The sequence below is a fragment of the Benincasa hispida genome, chromosome 9 (assembly GCF_027475165.1).
Source record: "Benincasa hispida cultivar pf3 chromosome 9, pf3_genome.v1.1, whole genome shotgun sequence".
Taxonomy (NCBI): domain Eukaryota; kingdom Viridiplantae; phylum Streptophyta; class Magnoliopsida; order Cucurbitales; family Cucurbitaceae; genus Benincasa; species Benincasa hispida.
In genome coordinates, this window is record NC_143486.1 from 77,796,693 (window position 1) to 77,813,752 (window position 17,060).

The 17,060-nt window shown below is 29.7% G+C and overlaps 1 protein-coding gene and 1 long non-coding RNA gene across 2 annotated transcripts; one reads left to right on the forward strand and one right to left on the reverse strand.

The window, feature by feature from the left end:
- The first annotated feature begins 8,097 nt into the window (after positions 1-8,097).
- On the forward strand, positions 8,098-12,792 carry LOC120085417 (sulfate transporter 1.3-like). The gene is made up of 14 exons (XM_090317338.1): positions 8,098-8,448; positions 9,212-9,576; positions 9,692-9,740; positions 9,834-10,041; positions 10,160-10,334; positions 10,430-10,495; positions 10,587-10,700; positions 10,783-10,899; positions 10,990-11,116; positions 11,228-11,514; positions 11,623-11,813; positions 11,973-12,058; positions 12,166-12,242; positions 12,347-12,792. The coding sequence occupies exons 2-14, from the start codon at positions 9,232-9,234 to the stop codon at positions 12,488-12,490; spliced, it is 1,986 nt and encodes a 661-aa protein (XP_090173464.1). The 5' UTR covers positions 8,098-8,448; positions 9,212-9,231; the 3' UTR covers positions 12,491-12,792.
- On the reverse strand, positions 11,006-12,461 carry LOC150034084 (uncharacterized). The gene is made up of 2 exons (XR_016531789.1): positions 12,323-12,461; positions 11,006-11,728 (listed from the first exon to the last, which is right to left on the reverse strand). It is a non-coding gene; the product is annotated as an uncharacterized LOC150034084 (long non-coding RNA).
- Positions 12,793-17,060: the final 4,268 nt, after the last annotated feature.

The window sequence follows — 17,060 nt, forward strand, 5'->3', positions numbered from 1 at the left end:
TTTCAAAAGTACAATATTTTTATAAATAGTTTTTAAAACTACCATATTATTTTAATTTTACCTTTGTATGATCCAAATAAGGGGAAAATAGTTATTTCTAACCTAAAATGTTTTCGAGTGACCAAAACTAACTTCTTCTAATTTATTTGTTGAATTTTAAGATTTTAATTGGAGGCTCTACAAGTACCTTCTTAAACTTCAATTTTATGTTTTCCTCTTACAAGTTTTAACCAATATTTGTGGTATATTTATTGTTATTTTTAAATAAACAAACTTGAGAAATAAAAGTTTCATTGGGATTTCTCGTAATTGAAAATTTTCTTTAAAAGGTTATTGCGTGATTTTTTTTTTGTAAGAATTAAAAAATGGAGAAATTTCTTTAAATATCAATTGTTAAAGAAAATTGGTGGAATTTTTTTTCCAATAGTAAATAAAAAATTAAAAAAAAAACCTTAAGTTTAATTAGAATTGAAATTGGTTAGAAAAAAATTAATTAAAACTTACCAGAATTGAAATCGGCAAACTTAAGAAATGAAATTGGTTTAAGTTAAAAAAATTGAATTAGCTAAAGAAAATTAAACTTAAACTTACCAAAATTGGAATTGGAATTGGGTAAAAAAAAACTACTGAAAATTTTCCTGATAGGCTTAAGCTTTAAGTTTAACTTTAAAGAAAAATTTAATAACAAACAAAATAATTGGCTAAAGTCAAAGTCTATCTTACAGAAACGATTAGATTTCCCATAAAGTTGACTTTTCTATATAGTTGACTTTGATTTTGGATAGTTTTTTTTCTTTCTTTTTTATCGATTAATTTTTTTTCTTTAAACTCTCGTTTATTTGTTTTTTTTTAACCAAATTCCAATTTCAATTTGTCCGGTAAGTTTAAATTAGTTTAATTTCTTTAGTCAATTTCATTTTGTTTAATTCAAACCAATTTCGTTCTTTTAAACTTAAATTTAGTTAGTTTAAGTTAACCAATTTCAATTTTTATAAGCTTTAGTTTAATTTTTTTTCTAACCAACTTCAATTTCGGTTAAACTTACGGGAATTCCCTGGATAGTTTAAGATTTTTTTTAAAAATTTAAAAATTTTTTATTTTCCATATTTAATTTTGAAATGGAGAAAAAAACTTCCATGAATTTCTCATAACAATTAAAATTTACGGGAACTTCTCAATTTTCCAATTTTTATGGAAAATCACGCAAGAATTTTTTTGACAAGAAAATTTTCAATTACAAAAAATCCAAACGAAACTTTTATTTATCAAATTTGTTCCTTTAAAAATAACAATAAATCTTCCACAAATATTAGTTGAAATTTGCCAAAAACACGAAACAAACAAAATAGAAAATTGAAGTTCAAGTTTTAAAATTGAAGTCGGGTATAAAAAATTGTGATTGTAACTATGAAATTGTAGGCACTATAATGAAAGACAAAATAGTATTTTCATTACGTGGGACCCTCCATTGTTCATCTTAAAAATTATTTAAAAAGTTAGAAAAAAGTTTTTGAAATGGTAGTAGGAATTTCTCCAAATAATACACGGTCTCAAAATTAATGATAGATGTTTTTTGGTCTCAAAATATATCTAAACTAACAGAGCGATTGACTCACGGTAAAAGTAAAGAGTTGAGTTGGTAATTATTATCTGTATTTGTTGTGCAAAGTTTGAGTTGGTAATTATTATCTGTGTTTGGAATACATAGTTGAGTTGAGTTGAGTTTGAAAGTCTATGTTTGGGTGCAAAGTTGAGTTGAGTCAATGTATCTGATGACAGTTTTTGTAAATGAGATTGGTTTTTTTTTCCTTTCTTTTTCTTTTTCTTTTGTTTTTGTTTTTGTTTTTGCTTTTGCTTTATTATTGTTGATGAATTTTCAACTATACACGGTTTTCTCAACCCTTTTATGACATAAACTGGAAAAACTTTATTTTTCTAGTTTGTAAAATATAACAGATTCTTTTCAACGTATTCTTTTCAAAAACTGTAAAAACTCTAATTCTCTTCAATTTGTAAAACATACCACCAAAATACATGTCATATTGCAACTCAACTACTTATGAATTGGTATATTGTATGTATGCAATTGAATCTTGCTAACTTAACATTATTATAAAAAAAAAATTAACATGTTGTACACATAAATGTTGAATAACTAGATAATTTAACAGCTTATGTTTATATAATATGGATCGTATATGTCGAACTGAAATTGTACATAGAATAATTACCTTCCATTTCATAATGATGACTAGAATGTGATAGTGTAGTACAGTTACATTCTTCTGAACATCACAAAAATTATATCAAACGACCGAAGATGTGGCCGTTCCAAAAAATAAAGTGACAAAATATATGTTTTTAGGTTGAAATATTAGGCTCATTCTAGTGGGTCTGAGCAAGTAGGCGTGTGTAGTACTATAGTCATTTCTCTTACGGTACAACGAGGAAGAAGTCCGTCTTTTGTATGTCCGTGTCTATTATATCAATTAGGTCGCATCTATCATCTTTAGTCAGCCCTTCAAGTAGGCGTGCCTATTATATCGATTTTCCATGCAACGAGTCTGTCCATGTGCGTTAAAAATAACAGGGTCTTAGTTGTAATAACATACCAGAAGTGGAAAAAAAAATCATAAGAGATGAAGAACAAATTATAAGAGTAAACCATAGTCATAAAAATACAAGCTAAAAAGATGCCCAAAATGATGGGAAGTTAAATCAGAACAAAAACGAACCCAACAAAGTACAAAGCCAACAATAATTGGAAAATCAAGCATGCAAGAAAGAATAAAATATGAGGGAATCCAAACGAGAACTACAAATCTTAAGCCAGAAACCAAGGATTCGAAATAATTTCAGATCTATAAAAAAAGAAAAAAGAGAGAGAGAGAGAGTTAGATTTGCAAGTCAAAAAGATGCCCAAAATGACGGGAAGCTAAATTAGAACAAAAGCGAATCCAAAAAAGTATAGAGCCAACAACAATCGAAAAATCAAACATGTAAGGACGAATAAAATATGAGGGAATCCAGTTAAAAACGTACAAATCCTAAGCTAGAAACCAAGTATTCGAAAAGATTTAAGATCTTGAAAAAAAAAGTTAGATCTACCAAGAAATTGTTCATATCTACTATAAAATAAAAAAAAAAAAAAAAAAAAAAATTAGACCCTACCAAAAATTAGTTGATCTACCAAAAAATAGTTCATATCTACAAGATCTAAAAAAATAGTTATACAACAAAAATTGAAGAAGAGAAATGCATCGTTCAACAAGAAAATGCAAATATAGAATGAAGTCTGAGAATACAACTCATACGAGCTAAAATGAGGAAAAAGAGACGAGATGAAGGAAGACAAACTAAACGACGAAAGAAGAGAGAAAATGATAAGAGAGAGAGGTGAATAATGAAAACGCGTGAAGGGAAAGAGAGAGAGAAAATTGGGAAAAGTAATTAAAACGCCTAGAAAAAGTCATGTGAAACGGGAAGAGAAAGTGGTAGGTTAAAATGGTGGGTTTGTAACCCACCGTTTTCTTTCAAACGGACATCAAACACCGGGTGGACTTTTTAAGTCCACGCAACCCAAGTCTAGTGGCTATCAAACAACCCCTAAGCGAGTTTGCCGAACTTTGACTTTTGATTGGACTTAATTTTAGCTTCAACCAACATTAGCCACAATATTAAACTATACTTACTAGTTACAATTTAAGGGAAAATATCTTTTTAATTCATAGATTTTAGGTTTAGTTTCTATTTGACTCTTAGGTTTCAGAATGTTAAACATTTAGTTCTTAAGTTTTGAGTTTGGTTTCAATTTAATCCCTAAGTTTCAAAATGTTAATCCCTAAGTTTCAAAATGTTACAATTTTACCCTTGAGATTTAAATTTTATTTCAATTTGGTCTGTAGGTTTCAAGATTTTACATTTTTAACTTCAAATTTTTATTAAAAATACCCACTTCCACTCGTTGACGTCAATATCTCTTAATTAATTTAAAATAATTATGAAGTGAATTTTAAATTTAATTTTAAACACGTTAAAAATAATGAAACATAATTAATTATAATTATATTAATTATTTCAAAGTTATTAACTTACATTAGCACTAAGACGAAAAATAAACATTTAGTGAAAAATCGAGGTTAAAAGTATAAAACTTGACATCTAGAACCCAAATTGAAACAAAACTCAAATATTAAGAGTAAAATTGTAACATTTTAAAATATGTGAACTAAATTAAAATCAAACTCAAAACTTAAGAACTAAATGTATAATACTTTAAAACCTACACATCAAATAGAAACTAGACCCAAAACATAGGGACAAAAAGATATTTTTTCCTACCATTTACATGGTGTGGATTTGAAAAATATACACAATATTAAAATTGATGTTATTTTGATTTTTAATTTAAAAAATTTCTATAAGATGACCATTTAATTTTTTTTATTGATTTAAATTACACATTACCTTTTATATTCCAATGTAAGATTAGAAAAAAAAAATGGATTGTATAGAAATGTTATTTCAGATTAAATAAATACAATAGATAAGGAAAGAATAAATTCTATTAAATTAAATAAGAGACAAAATCAATGGATTTAATTTAAGAAGAAAAGATTTGACAACATCGGATATGATTGTGGTTGAAAAAGAAATTTTGGATCAATTACAAATTGTCTTATCATTTACTAAATTAATAATGAAATTTTAAATCATCAAATTTATGACCAATTAAGAGATGACATGTGTCCGAAGACAAATTATGTGTTTTCATCACAAACATTGGATTGAGTAAAATTAATTTGACCAAAATATTATAATTTGGGCTATAGTGCAATTAAGTCCAAAAATAGGTTTAATTTGACCTAAATGCCAAAGTAGACCCAAATCCAACTAATTGAGTCCAGGAGCCAAACCCATTACCAATCAAGTCTAAGCCCACGAGGCCCACCAGAGAATTCTATAAATAGAGGAGCTGATCATCTAACAAAATCGTCAAGTTCAAGGCTGGTCATCTGATCATCTAACAAAATCGTCAAGTTCAAGGCTGGTCATCCAAGAAGATCGTCAAGCCCAAAGCCTATCATCCAACAAGGTCTTCAAGCCCAAAGGTCAGTCCAAAGGTCGATCATTTAACAAGATCGTCTCCAAGAAGCTCAACAAGCCAAAGGTCGATCTTAACAACTCTAAAGACCATACAAGAAGATCAACCAGTCAACTAGCCCAAAGGCCAGTCATCCAATAAGTCAACTAGCCCAAAGGCCGATAATCCAATAAGTCAATAAGCCTAAAAACCAATCATCCAATAAGTCAACAAACCCAAATGTCAATCATCCAATAAATCAACCAGCTCAAAGGCCAATCCTAAAGGCTAATAGCCTGATTATGCAAGAAGGTAAACAAGCCCAAAGACCCCAAAAACCGATCATTCAATAAGTCAACAAGCCCAAAGACCAATTATCCAAATAAGCCAACAAGGCCAAAGACCAATCATCCAATAAATCAACAAGCCTAAATGTTGATCGATCATCCAAGATCAAGCCCAAGTCCGATCATTCAAGAAGATAATAATTTTAAACATTAAAATTTACTTTGAAAGCATCAAAAGATATTGTATTAGAGATTGTACTCATTATACTGAAATTAATACAAATACAAAAGTTCAAATTCCACCAAATGCCGATCATTCAAGAAGATCAACAATTTTAAACATTAAAGTTTTACTTTGAAAGCTTCAAAAGATATTATATTAGAAATTGTACAAATACAAAAGTTCAAATTCCATAAAATGCCGATCATTCAAGAAGATCAACAATTTTAAACATCAAAGTTTACTTTGAAAGATCAACAATTTTAAACATTAAAGTTTACTTTGAAAGCGTCAAAAGATATTGTATTAGAGATTGTACTGAAATTAATACAAATACAAAAGTTCAAATCTCACAAATAAATTTCTCATGAAATCTCGTGGTAACATGGTTAATATAGGTATGGAAGGATAAATGATAAATTTTCAAAAGTGAGTGAAGCAATATTATTGGATTTTTTATCCATTAACAAAAAACTGTTATTAACTATAATTTAGCAAACATTAAGCATGGTTTAAATGTAAAATCCTTTCCAAATAAGGTTGATGAAAATGATTTTAAATTATAACATATTTCAAATGAATTCAGTTATTTGTAAAACTAAAATGATTTGAAATCTGGAGTGATTTTAAATTTTGTTTTTATGCAAGTAATCTTTCTAGCTAAGATGATTTTATAGGATTTAGATTTAAAGAAAAATTAACCTTTCATATGCTAGTTTAATATATTATAATTAAACATCTTATTAGTTAATATTTTGACTTTTTTTTTTCATTATTATTAACCAAACACAAAATTTTAAATATATTTATTTATATTTTTTTCAACCCCACCTTTGTTCAAATCCAACCCCAATCATTTTTTTATTATTATTTTTTACTTTTTTCGTTTTCGTTTTTTTCCTGTTTTGAAAATTTCAATCTTAAATATTAATAGTGTATCACTTTACTATAAAAAGAATATTATAATCAATACAACATCGAACTAACAAGGAAATAAATTTATAAAAACTCATTTTTTTCCTCTCTCCACCCGAGTTCAAATATTCTATAAAAACAAATCTTTTCTTTTTCTCTCTCTCTCTCTTTTTTTTTTTTTTTTGATATATGATATTGTTGTTTTCTTAATTATTATACCATATTTTACAATTTTTTTACTTATTCTTTAAAAATTGAAATTGAAATGATTACTATTGATTTTAAAAACTTTATTAAAAAAATATATTATTAATTAATTATAATAATATTAAATATATAATTAAATTATAATAATATGAGATATAAAAAATCACAATATATATAAGATTTTATGATGAGTGATACTAAACGTGGTGTAGTTAAACTAAATAAAATATAATTTGAATCGTAAAATATCAATCATTTTAAAATTTAACTTTATAAACTAAATTTAGATAATATTTAAATAAACCATTTTGTTGTTAAAAAAAATTAATATACCATGTTTTATAAATAGAAATATTGAAATTATACAATTACTTCATTCATCAATTGTTTAACGTTGTACTAATTATAGATAAAAAAAAATTTGTTAAGCTACCACTATTATTCCAAGCTGGCATACATCAAATGAAGTTATACACTTTATTTATATAAACAAAGAACAAACCGTTACTATTTTAACTCCATTTATTTTCTATTTATTTTTCGTTAGTTGTATGAAGTTGGGGTACATAGTTCGAAGATAAAGACACGGACTCTCAAATAAAAAAAACTATATTTTTTACCTAAATAGTTTCAAAAGTAACCTTTTTACCTAAATTCTTTTTAAAACTACCCTAATTTCCTAATTAAACCTACATTTCCAGTTCAATTTCATAGGTTTGAAATGGTCGCCCAGTTACATATTGAACAAACGACCAAAAACCGACCAAGTTCAACATTATCCGACGTGTCTGTTGGTCGCCCAGTCACACTACAAAGTAGCCCCTACCAACGAATAACAACTTTATATTTTAAACATTTTTCTTTCCCTATTTTCCACGTGGCTCAACATTTTCTTCATAAATTTTCGTTTCTTTCTCAGCAACTAAATGCACAACCACGTTAACATTAATTAGTACGTCAGTTTGTATTTTGTTAGAGAAACGGCTACTGTTCGTTTGGATAGTTTAAGCTTTTCTGTTAACCATTTTATCTATAAATAGCTTTGTATCCTTCTTAATTAAAATGAGAATTATCGAATTTTTATAATATACTTTTAATAATCTACCAAGCAAAGCAATATTCACTGACGAAAGAAAAAAAAATCACTTAGGTTATAGGTATTATTTATCTATTATCTATTAAGTAAATAAAAAGGACGAGAAAAAGAAAAACTTATTCCCTTTTTATTAAAGATAAGAAAGAAACTCACATGCATGCGTGGCTAGAATCTCCAGAACAGTTTTTGTTTCAACCCAAAAATAGGAAAATTTGTGGGTTCATTGTATGTGGTCATCATTTCGTCATTTTTATTTGGCTTTATATAATATAAATAAAATCCCTTGAGTAATTTTAAAATTTAATTTTATGAGTCCTAGAAGAAGGATCTTTCAAAGAGAAAAACGTTTAGAACCATCAAGTGTGGGGAAGAACAAGAAAGATCAGCAAGCAAAAAGGTTTTGCCAGATAAATCCACAAACTCTTCCATTGCAACAATTGAACTCAATATTCATCAACTCTTCTATTATTTATGATCGCTTGTACGGCAAAATTCCTCTTTTTCCCCCCTTTTTGGTGTCAAAATAATCTCTTCTTATTAATCAACAGCTTTGAACAAAGGGAATACATTTTCTTCCACTACCCAAAGCTTCTTTTTTTTTTTCTCCTATGAGAGGCAGAACGAAGGACACGAGACAAAGGTACTTAGTAGAAGAATATAACTCTCACATTATTATTCTTCCAATTTTTTAGGAATATTATGGAGTTTTTTCAAGCTACATTGTGAAAATTGATGATAATCAAAATCATATATATATGCCACCTTCCATGATTAGATGTTTTGGAATTGGATGATTAAGTTTTTGGACCTTCCTTAATATATTATGAATTTATGATTATTGTTCTTGAATTTTAGTACCATTTTGGAGAATATAAGGTAATTTTTTGTTCTGTTTGAGGGAATGGATTGAAATTGACCCTTTTTTTCTGGTGCATTGTCAGCCTCTAGTGTCGGACTCAAGTACAATATAGTGATTATTATTATGATGAATGTTAATGGTATGTCTGGAATGACCTTTTTACGGATTCGTTAAGGCTCTTTTGTGGTCCTCAGGAAAAAAGAACAATATATACAAGTAAAAGCAAACAAAAGTGTCGCAGAATTTGTGTAGTAATTTTAAGGTTATTCGAATAATGTTAGTCTTTCTGTCTTTGTATGTGTGTATGTGTATATATAAGAAAGAACTCGGCTACTAGTTTCCGTATCCAAATCTTTTCTCTGCATTTTCCCTAGGGGTCAGTTTTCACAGTCTATAGTTAAGATTTTAGTTTTTCACTTGTATTAGATAGATTGATTTAGTGTTTGAATTGAATGTATCTAAAATTGTAATATTTGTTCGTATATCCATGGCCATCTGTTTCTTTTGGATTCTTATGTTTTTAACAAGTATCCTACAAATTCAGGTGATAACCTGACAGTTAAAATGAGTGACATGAGAGAGAATTCAGCTGATGAGGGACTTGAAAGAAAGGAGATGGATTATAGATGTTCGTCTACAGATAATGAAGGAGAGGATGAGAGATACATTCACAGAGTTGGGGTTCCACCAAAGCAAAATCTCTACAAAGAAATCAAATCTGCAGTGAAAGAAACATTTTTCCCAGATGATCCTCTCCGTTCATTCAAGGATCAAACTAAGAAGCGGAAATTTATCCTCGGCATCCAGGCTGTTTTTCCGATACTTGATTGGGGAAGAACTTATAATTTGGCTAAGTTTAAAGGAGATGTTATTTCTGGATTAACTATTGCTAGTCTTTGCATCCCACAGGTATAAGTTTTAAACTTTCATAGGGAATTGATTTTGATCAAGGAAGATTCTAAAGAGGCATAGTTTAAAGCATTTTACTACTTGCTAATGACTGATTTCTTTCTTTCACTATCAGGATATTGGGTATGCCGAGCTTGCAAATTTGTCTCCAGAGTATGGTTTATGTAAGTTTTTGTGCTTTCTACTAACACCTGACAATGCTGCTTTTTAAATATTTTCTTGTGAGGTTAATCTCATTCTTTGTCAAAATCTTGCAGATTCCAGTTTTGTTCCACCATTAATCTATGCACTTATGGGTAGCTCAAGAGATATAGCCATTGGTCCAGTTGCTGTTGTTTCTCTCTTGTTGGGGACACTGCTTCAAGAGGCAATCGATTCTTCTACGAATCCAGAAGACTACAGGCGGCTAGCATTTACAGCTACATTCTTTGCAGGGATCACACAAGCCACCCTTGGAGTTCTGAGGTGATTCAATACTTTCTTTACAGCCACACTTGTTAGTTTCATATGCCTTTATATGTTTCTATGAAACCCCCTGCTCAAGTTCCACTTTATGGAGTATAAATTTAAACTCTCGGGACAGGTTGGGATTCCTTATTGACTTCTTGTCTCATGCTGCCATTGTTGGCTTCATGGGTGGAGCTGCCGTCACCATTGCTCTCCAACAACTAAAAGGCTTTCTTGGCATAAAGAAATTCACAAATAAAACAGATATTATCTCTGTTATGCAGTTGATATTTGGCACGATACAACATGGAGTGAGTTCTACACCTCTGATTGCAAAATGAAAAATTGTTAGTTTCAGCATGTTTGAGTTCCTTTCTCACTGAATACCTTGTATACTTTGTCACAGTGGAACTGGCAGACGATAGTGATTGCTGCAACCTTCCTTGGTTTCCTTCTATTTGCAAAATTCATTGTAAAGTCCCTTACTTCCATCACCAATAATATAAGAACTCATCTATTTCTCTACTGCCCCTCTTAAGATTGTTCTCATTGATATGGAGCAGGGGAAGAGGAACAAGAGGCTCTTTTGGGTGCCTGCAATTGCTCCACTTATATCTGTTGTACTGTCCACCCTTTTGGTTTACATTACTCGTGCAGATAAGGAAGGAGTTGCAATTGTGAGTATATGAATTAATACTGCGTCAAGATTGATCATTTTACATCTCCTTTTCTTAATGTGTCTTTTACTATCTTATAAAGGTGAAACACATAAAGAAAGGAATCAATCCCCCATCTGTAAAGGACTTATATTTATCAGGCCAATACCTTCCGAAAGGGATTAAGATCGGTGTTGTGGCGGGAATGGTAGCATTGACGGTGAGCCTACTCTAAAACTACTTTACTGTTGGAAGAAAGTCTATTAGTCATTCTTTGTGTTCATGTTCTGAATTTTTGTTTGATTTTTAGGAAGCCGTTGCGATTGGAAGAACGTTTGCTTCAATGAAAGACTATCAAATAGATGGGAACAAGGAAATGGTAGCAATGGGAGTCATGAATGTTGTTGGTTCAATGACTTCCTGCTATGTAGCAACAGGTGAGAAAGGAAAGAAAAGTAAATATATCAGAATAAGAGCCTCATTTGACTGCTAATTATCCTAAATATCATGTCATTGTCAAGTGATTGTGTCCATATCATTGCCTGCAGGATCATTCTCTCGATCCGCTGTAAATTACATGGCTGGCTGCCAAACTGCAGTCTCCAACATTGTGATGTCCATTGTAGTACTCCTAACTTTGACATTACTCACCCCACTTTTCAAATATACTCCTCATGCGATTCTGTCTGCTATCATCATATCCGCTGTGATCAACTTGGTCGACTTGTACGCAGTGAAACTGATTTGGAAGATTGATAAATTTGATTTTGTTGCTTGTATGGGAGCCTTCTTCGGTGTCATCTTTTTCTCTGTTGAGATAGGCCTTCTTGTTGCGGTAAATAATACCTACCTAACTCCATCTAAAGCTCCTGAATATCAAAACAGATTTTTTTTTTTATACTAACTTCTTTTAGTTATTTCGTTTTTCTCTTACTTTTTGTAGGTATGCATTTCCTTCGCCAAAATTCTTCTACAAGTTACCAGGCCAAGGACTGCAATTCTTGGAAAGATCCCGAGGACGACCGTTTACCGAAACATACTGCAATATCCTGAAGCAACCAAGGTTCCCGGCATTTTGATAGTGAGAGTTGATTCGGCAATTTACTTTTCCAACTCCAATTACATCAAGGAAAGGTATAGATATAGATGAAAGTCACCTCAAGCAGCCCAACACTGTCTTGTTTTCACTTATTTTAAAGTTCAATGTCTTTGAAATCTAAGAGAATACAACTTCATAAGCAACATGTATTTGTAAATATTGAGAAATGATGCTGAATTTCGATGTCTTTACAGGATATTGAGATGGCTGGTTGATGAGGAAGAACAAACGAAAAAGTTATACCAGAACAAAATCCAGTTTCTAATAGTTGAAATGTCACGTAAGTATCTGTTTCAAGGCATTTTGAATCTAATTAAACAGTGAAGAAAACATTCGAGACACTGCTGGGCCAATTAAACTAATTTCTGTTTGTGTTTTATGCTGAAGCTGTTACTGACATAGACACCAGTGGTATACATGCTTTGGAAGAGCTAAATGGGAGTCTCAAGAAAAGAGAAATTGAGGTAAAAACTTCACCTTTTACAGAATCATCTAACTAGTTTAATATGTGACCAATTAACTTTTTGAAAGCAAATCTCCTAACCTGAAGTTATGTTGGTGGAAACAGCTCATTCTAGCAAATCCGGGGCCCGTGGTGATCAACAAACTTCACGCGTCGGAGTTTGTAGATTTGATAGGCCAAGACCATATCTTCCTCACAGTTGCAGATGCAGTCTCATCTTGTAGTCCGAAGATAATGAACGACGTTTGACAAAGCAAAATAACAAAAAGTTAGGGGTTGGTTGTTTAACGTGAGACAAGATAAGAGGCACTCACCAAACTGGGACATATATCGCTCAACGCACACAGTATTTGTAAGTAATGGGATGATTAAGGGAGTGGAGTCATTTCCATATTCCAAAACAAAAATGGAAAAAAAAGGGGGAAAAAAAAGGAAAGAGGGTTGTGTAAAATGGGAAAGTGGGATTGTATCATGTTCTTGAGTCAAACAAGAATGTGGAAACAATTTGAGATAGAAATTGCATCATCATTCATTATTGAATTATTTTGTTCCATTCACAGAATAATGTTAATGTATCAACGAATAGAAAATGAAATTGACACAGATCATCAGAGTGTTAAAGTTGTTTTTAGGATTTGACCCAAAAGAAAAAGTTGATTAAATTTCTTTAAGGAAGCAACAAGCAGCAGCCAATAGCATGAAAACCAAGCTAAACCCACCATTGAGAATGTGGCCGTCATGGAAAATGAAAAGTTGCAACTCATTAAAGGGCAATGGGGGTTGCTTGGAAATTGTGATCATCAATGTCCACTTGGTCATAAATGATAGTTAATAAATGGAATCCAATAAGAAGAGCTGCAGAGTAGGGGTTGAGTTAAATTTCAGGAGAGATGATGAGTTGTGAAGTGGGGAATGGAAAATGGGGAAAAAACCAAATCAATCTAACCCCACTCGTTTGCATCAGCATGAAGTGAAATTATGAAATTGACTTCATTGTGTGTATTTGTTGATCTTATAATTGAAGAGATTTTTGTATGGATGATCTTTTTTCAATCTCTTAAATGATTAATGATCTACTCCTACAAACGTATCAAAAACTCATAATTTCACGGAGTACTCGCTACTCATTAAATCTTAGTTACCTCTTTTCTTTGACCTTGTATCGAGTTTCACTTCCATTAAAAATACTAAATAATGAATATCAAGACTGAAAAACAAGAAACGGGTAGCATTAGCACAGTTTAAGAGGAATGCGTATACAAGGGATGAATTTCATAATTAAGCAAGTAAAACGTTGCAAAATTTATATTTCTAAGAAGTTGATCAATTACATTTGAATTGAATCTAGTAAGAAGAAAGATCATAAGGAAAAAAAAAAGGGTTTGAACCACAAAGAAACACACAGAAACACAAAACACACAAAAAACGAAGTACGAACCTAAATCAAATGACCTAAAATCAAACTGCTGTAATAAAACAAAGTGAGAATAAAATGACAGTTGGGGCATTTGCGTTTTTGCGTCTCCCCATTCCTCCATTCCCCAATCCATTCTCACAATTTCAAGATGCTTGTCAACTCATGCATCAGTCTCACAATTAAAAAGTGTGAATTTTATATTTTATTAATTTAAAAAAAAAATCTTATACTAAAATATTATGGAAAATTTTTAAAAAATCATGTAAAATCTCCTAAATAAATATCGTAGGCTCAAGAGTTCACAACTCTACTATTTTTGCAAACACCCTAGAAAAGGAACAAGAATAAGAGAATAATAAAATTTTTACCCATAGATTTTAGATTTACTTTCCATTTGCTCCTTATATCCCAAATATGTTTTGAGTTTTGATTTTGATTTCAATTTAGTTCTATGTTTCAAAATGTTATTGTTACTTTTGAAATTTCAATTTGGTCTCTAGATTTTGAGATTTATCTTTTTTACTAAATATTCACTCTCAATTTCTAGTATTGATGTCTATTAATTAATCTAAAAGAATTATAATTAATTAAGTTTCATTATCATTTCCATTTATTATAAAAATTAATTTTGCAATTTCACTTCATAATTATTTTAAATTAATCAACATTAACATCAAAATCAACATCGAGTATTATGTTAAAAATCAAAATAAAAAATGTAAATATTGAAACCTATGGATTAAATTGAATCAAAACTCAAAACTTAAGCCTATTTTAAAACTGAGACTAAATTAAAAATAAAACTCAAAACTTAAAAGATTAATAATATAACATTTTGAAACTTTAAGGATCAAATGAAAATTATACTTAAAATCTAGAGATGAAAAGAATGTTTTTCTCTAAACACTAAAAGTAAAAAGAATACAAATAATTTTCTATCTATTCCCCACGAAGTTTTCACTGGGGTTGGCGGCGAAGATGGGGGAAAATACCCCTGCAGAGACGGGAATGGGGACAGGGTCGGGATACCTTCTCCGTCCCTGCCCATCTTTGATCAGGGATCCGATTATAATCCCCGATTTGACCTCCATCCTCGATTAAACTGGAGATTCCCCACCCGATCAGGACAAGGACCCACGTGGACCCGATACCGCCGAAATTTTTGTCAATCCTAGTCTACACTGGTGATGAGCAAAAAAAAAAAAAAAAACTAGGTACGTGGAGCTAAAAGAATTAGAATAAAAAAGTTGATTAATGTAACCTTCTTCTTCATTTGTGTCCAAATGTTAATTTTTGTCAATTCGATTCTAAATAGAGGTTCAAAATTCCGTCCATGCCTCTAAAATGACATCTCAATTCAAAGTAAATAATTTAACCTCAATAGAAAGTATAGTTCAGTCAAATGTACATATGATATAACCATCATCTTTTTCACCTTTTCATATCATCTGCATTATCATCTTTGTAGTTCGTATTACTCCCGTGATTGAATCAATAACTTTTTTTTTTTTGTTTTTTTGTTGATGTTCATGAGTGTTCAAGTCAATTTATGTGCACCTCGACTAATTTCACAAGACAACTACAATATTTGGATGTCAAGGAAACTTGCACAATACTAAATCCTAGGTAGTGGCCACCATGAACTAAACTCATGACCTCTTAATCATTTATCTAGGAGATGGATTGAATCAATAATTTATAATAATTAATTTATACTTCATATTAATCAAACAATATTATTCATTATTTTATTAAATAAATTTCAATTCATTATTTTATTAAATAAATTTCAATAATTATTGAAGCATAATTTAATAATGTATATAATAAGAAAACATGTTAATATATGTTGCTACATATATTTTAAAAGTGAGCACACTTTTAATTGAATCAGCACTACAAGATGTATTATAATTGAGTTGAATTCCAAAAAATTAAATAATTATGAAATTTGCAATATTAAAATCCATTTTTCCCTTCTAATTTACTAAAACGAACAATCTTTTAATCAAATAGATCATTTAAATACGTGCCAATTTCACTATCTATCTATATCATTGTGAATTGCAAGTTGAGTATGAAGTAGACTATCATCTCAGCAATTATGAGCCAACTTTTTTAACTAAATAAATTATTATTAAAAAAAAAACTTTAACTTTTTTTTCCTTAAATTAATATGATATTTTATATCATAGTCTCTAATGGCCCTACTTCTACAATTTGTCATGATATGTCCATCAAGCATACAACATAACTTAGATGCAAGAAAAAAAAAAAAAAAAGGTAAGAATTACTTTCATTACAAGTTTAACTATTTTAAGTTATTGTTGGCTTTTCAATCTTCAATTTCTTAACTATTTTGCTTATTATTATTGAATTAGTATGGATGAAGCAAATTCCAACGAAGGAATAGAGCTATGTGGAAGCCTTTCGTTTAAAATATTTCATTATTATTTTAATCAAACTTTTTTAGTCATAGACTCTTATAATTATTATGGTCTATCATAAAGTTATTACATTCATTTTGTCTAATAAAAGTTTGACATCTTTATCTGCCTAATTACAAGAATTAAAATATCAATATCGACGAAAATATGAATAATTGAATTTTACATAAGTATCAATAAAAATATAGATAAGAAGCCGATGAAGACAATGGATATTTTAAAAAAAATTATGAAAACAAAAATAAAAAATAAAAAAATAAAAAAAGTAATGTGTTTTTTTTTTTAAATACATATTTTATTTACATTAGTGACACATCTTGCTTATTCGTTTATATTTTATGAATCTTTCTTACAATATAATACAAATACTAATTATACATTCCTCATTTCTTACGCAAACTCATAAAAATATAGAAATATTAAAAAAAATAATATCGACATGTAAGTGAAACTTTAATACCATATCTAACCAAGATAAATATTATGCTAGAGGAACTTTCAAGCATATATAAAGCAATTTTGTTCCCTAATAAGTAATGATGCATGGTATTAAAGAAAGAAAGAAAGAAATAATGCATGGTAAAAAAAAAATATCTACCGATAAATAGAAGTATGATATTATCCTCCTGTATATATATATCTTTTTAGTATAAAATTATGAAAAGGAAGATCAAACCTTCACTCTCTAAAAAGGAAAGTCATGTTAATGTCCATTTAACTAAGTCCATTTTAGATAATCCTTCTAAATATAAACTATGGAAAGATGGACTCATCAAATTCTAAATCCCAAAGAAAATTTTCTTCTTAGTATCATAATTTCATTAGAGCTATATCATATGTACTTTTGAACAATTTTTATTCTCCCCATCTTAATTCAAAACGAAAGAAAGTAATTTGTGATTTTTCATGGTCATTAAATATGAGATCCTAGATTTTTATGTAATTTAAATATGAC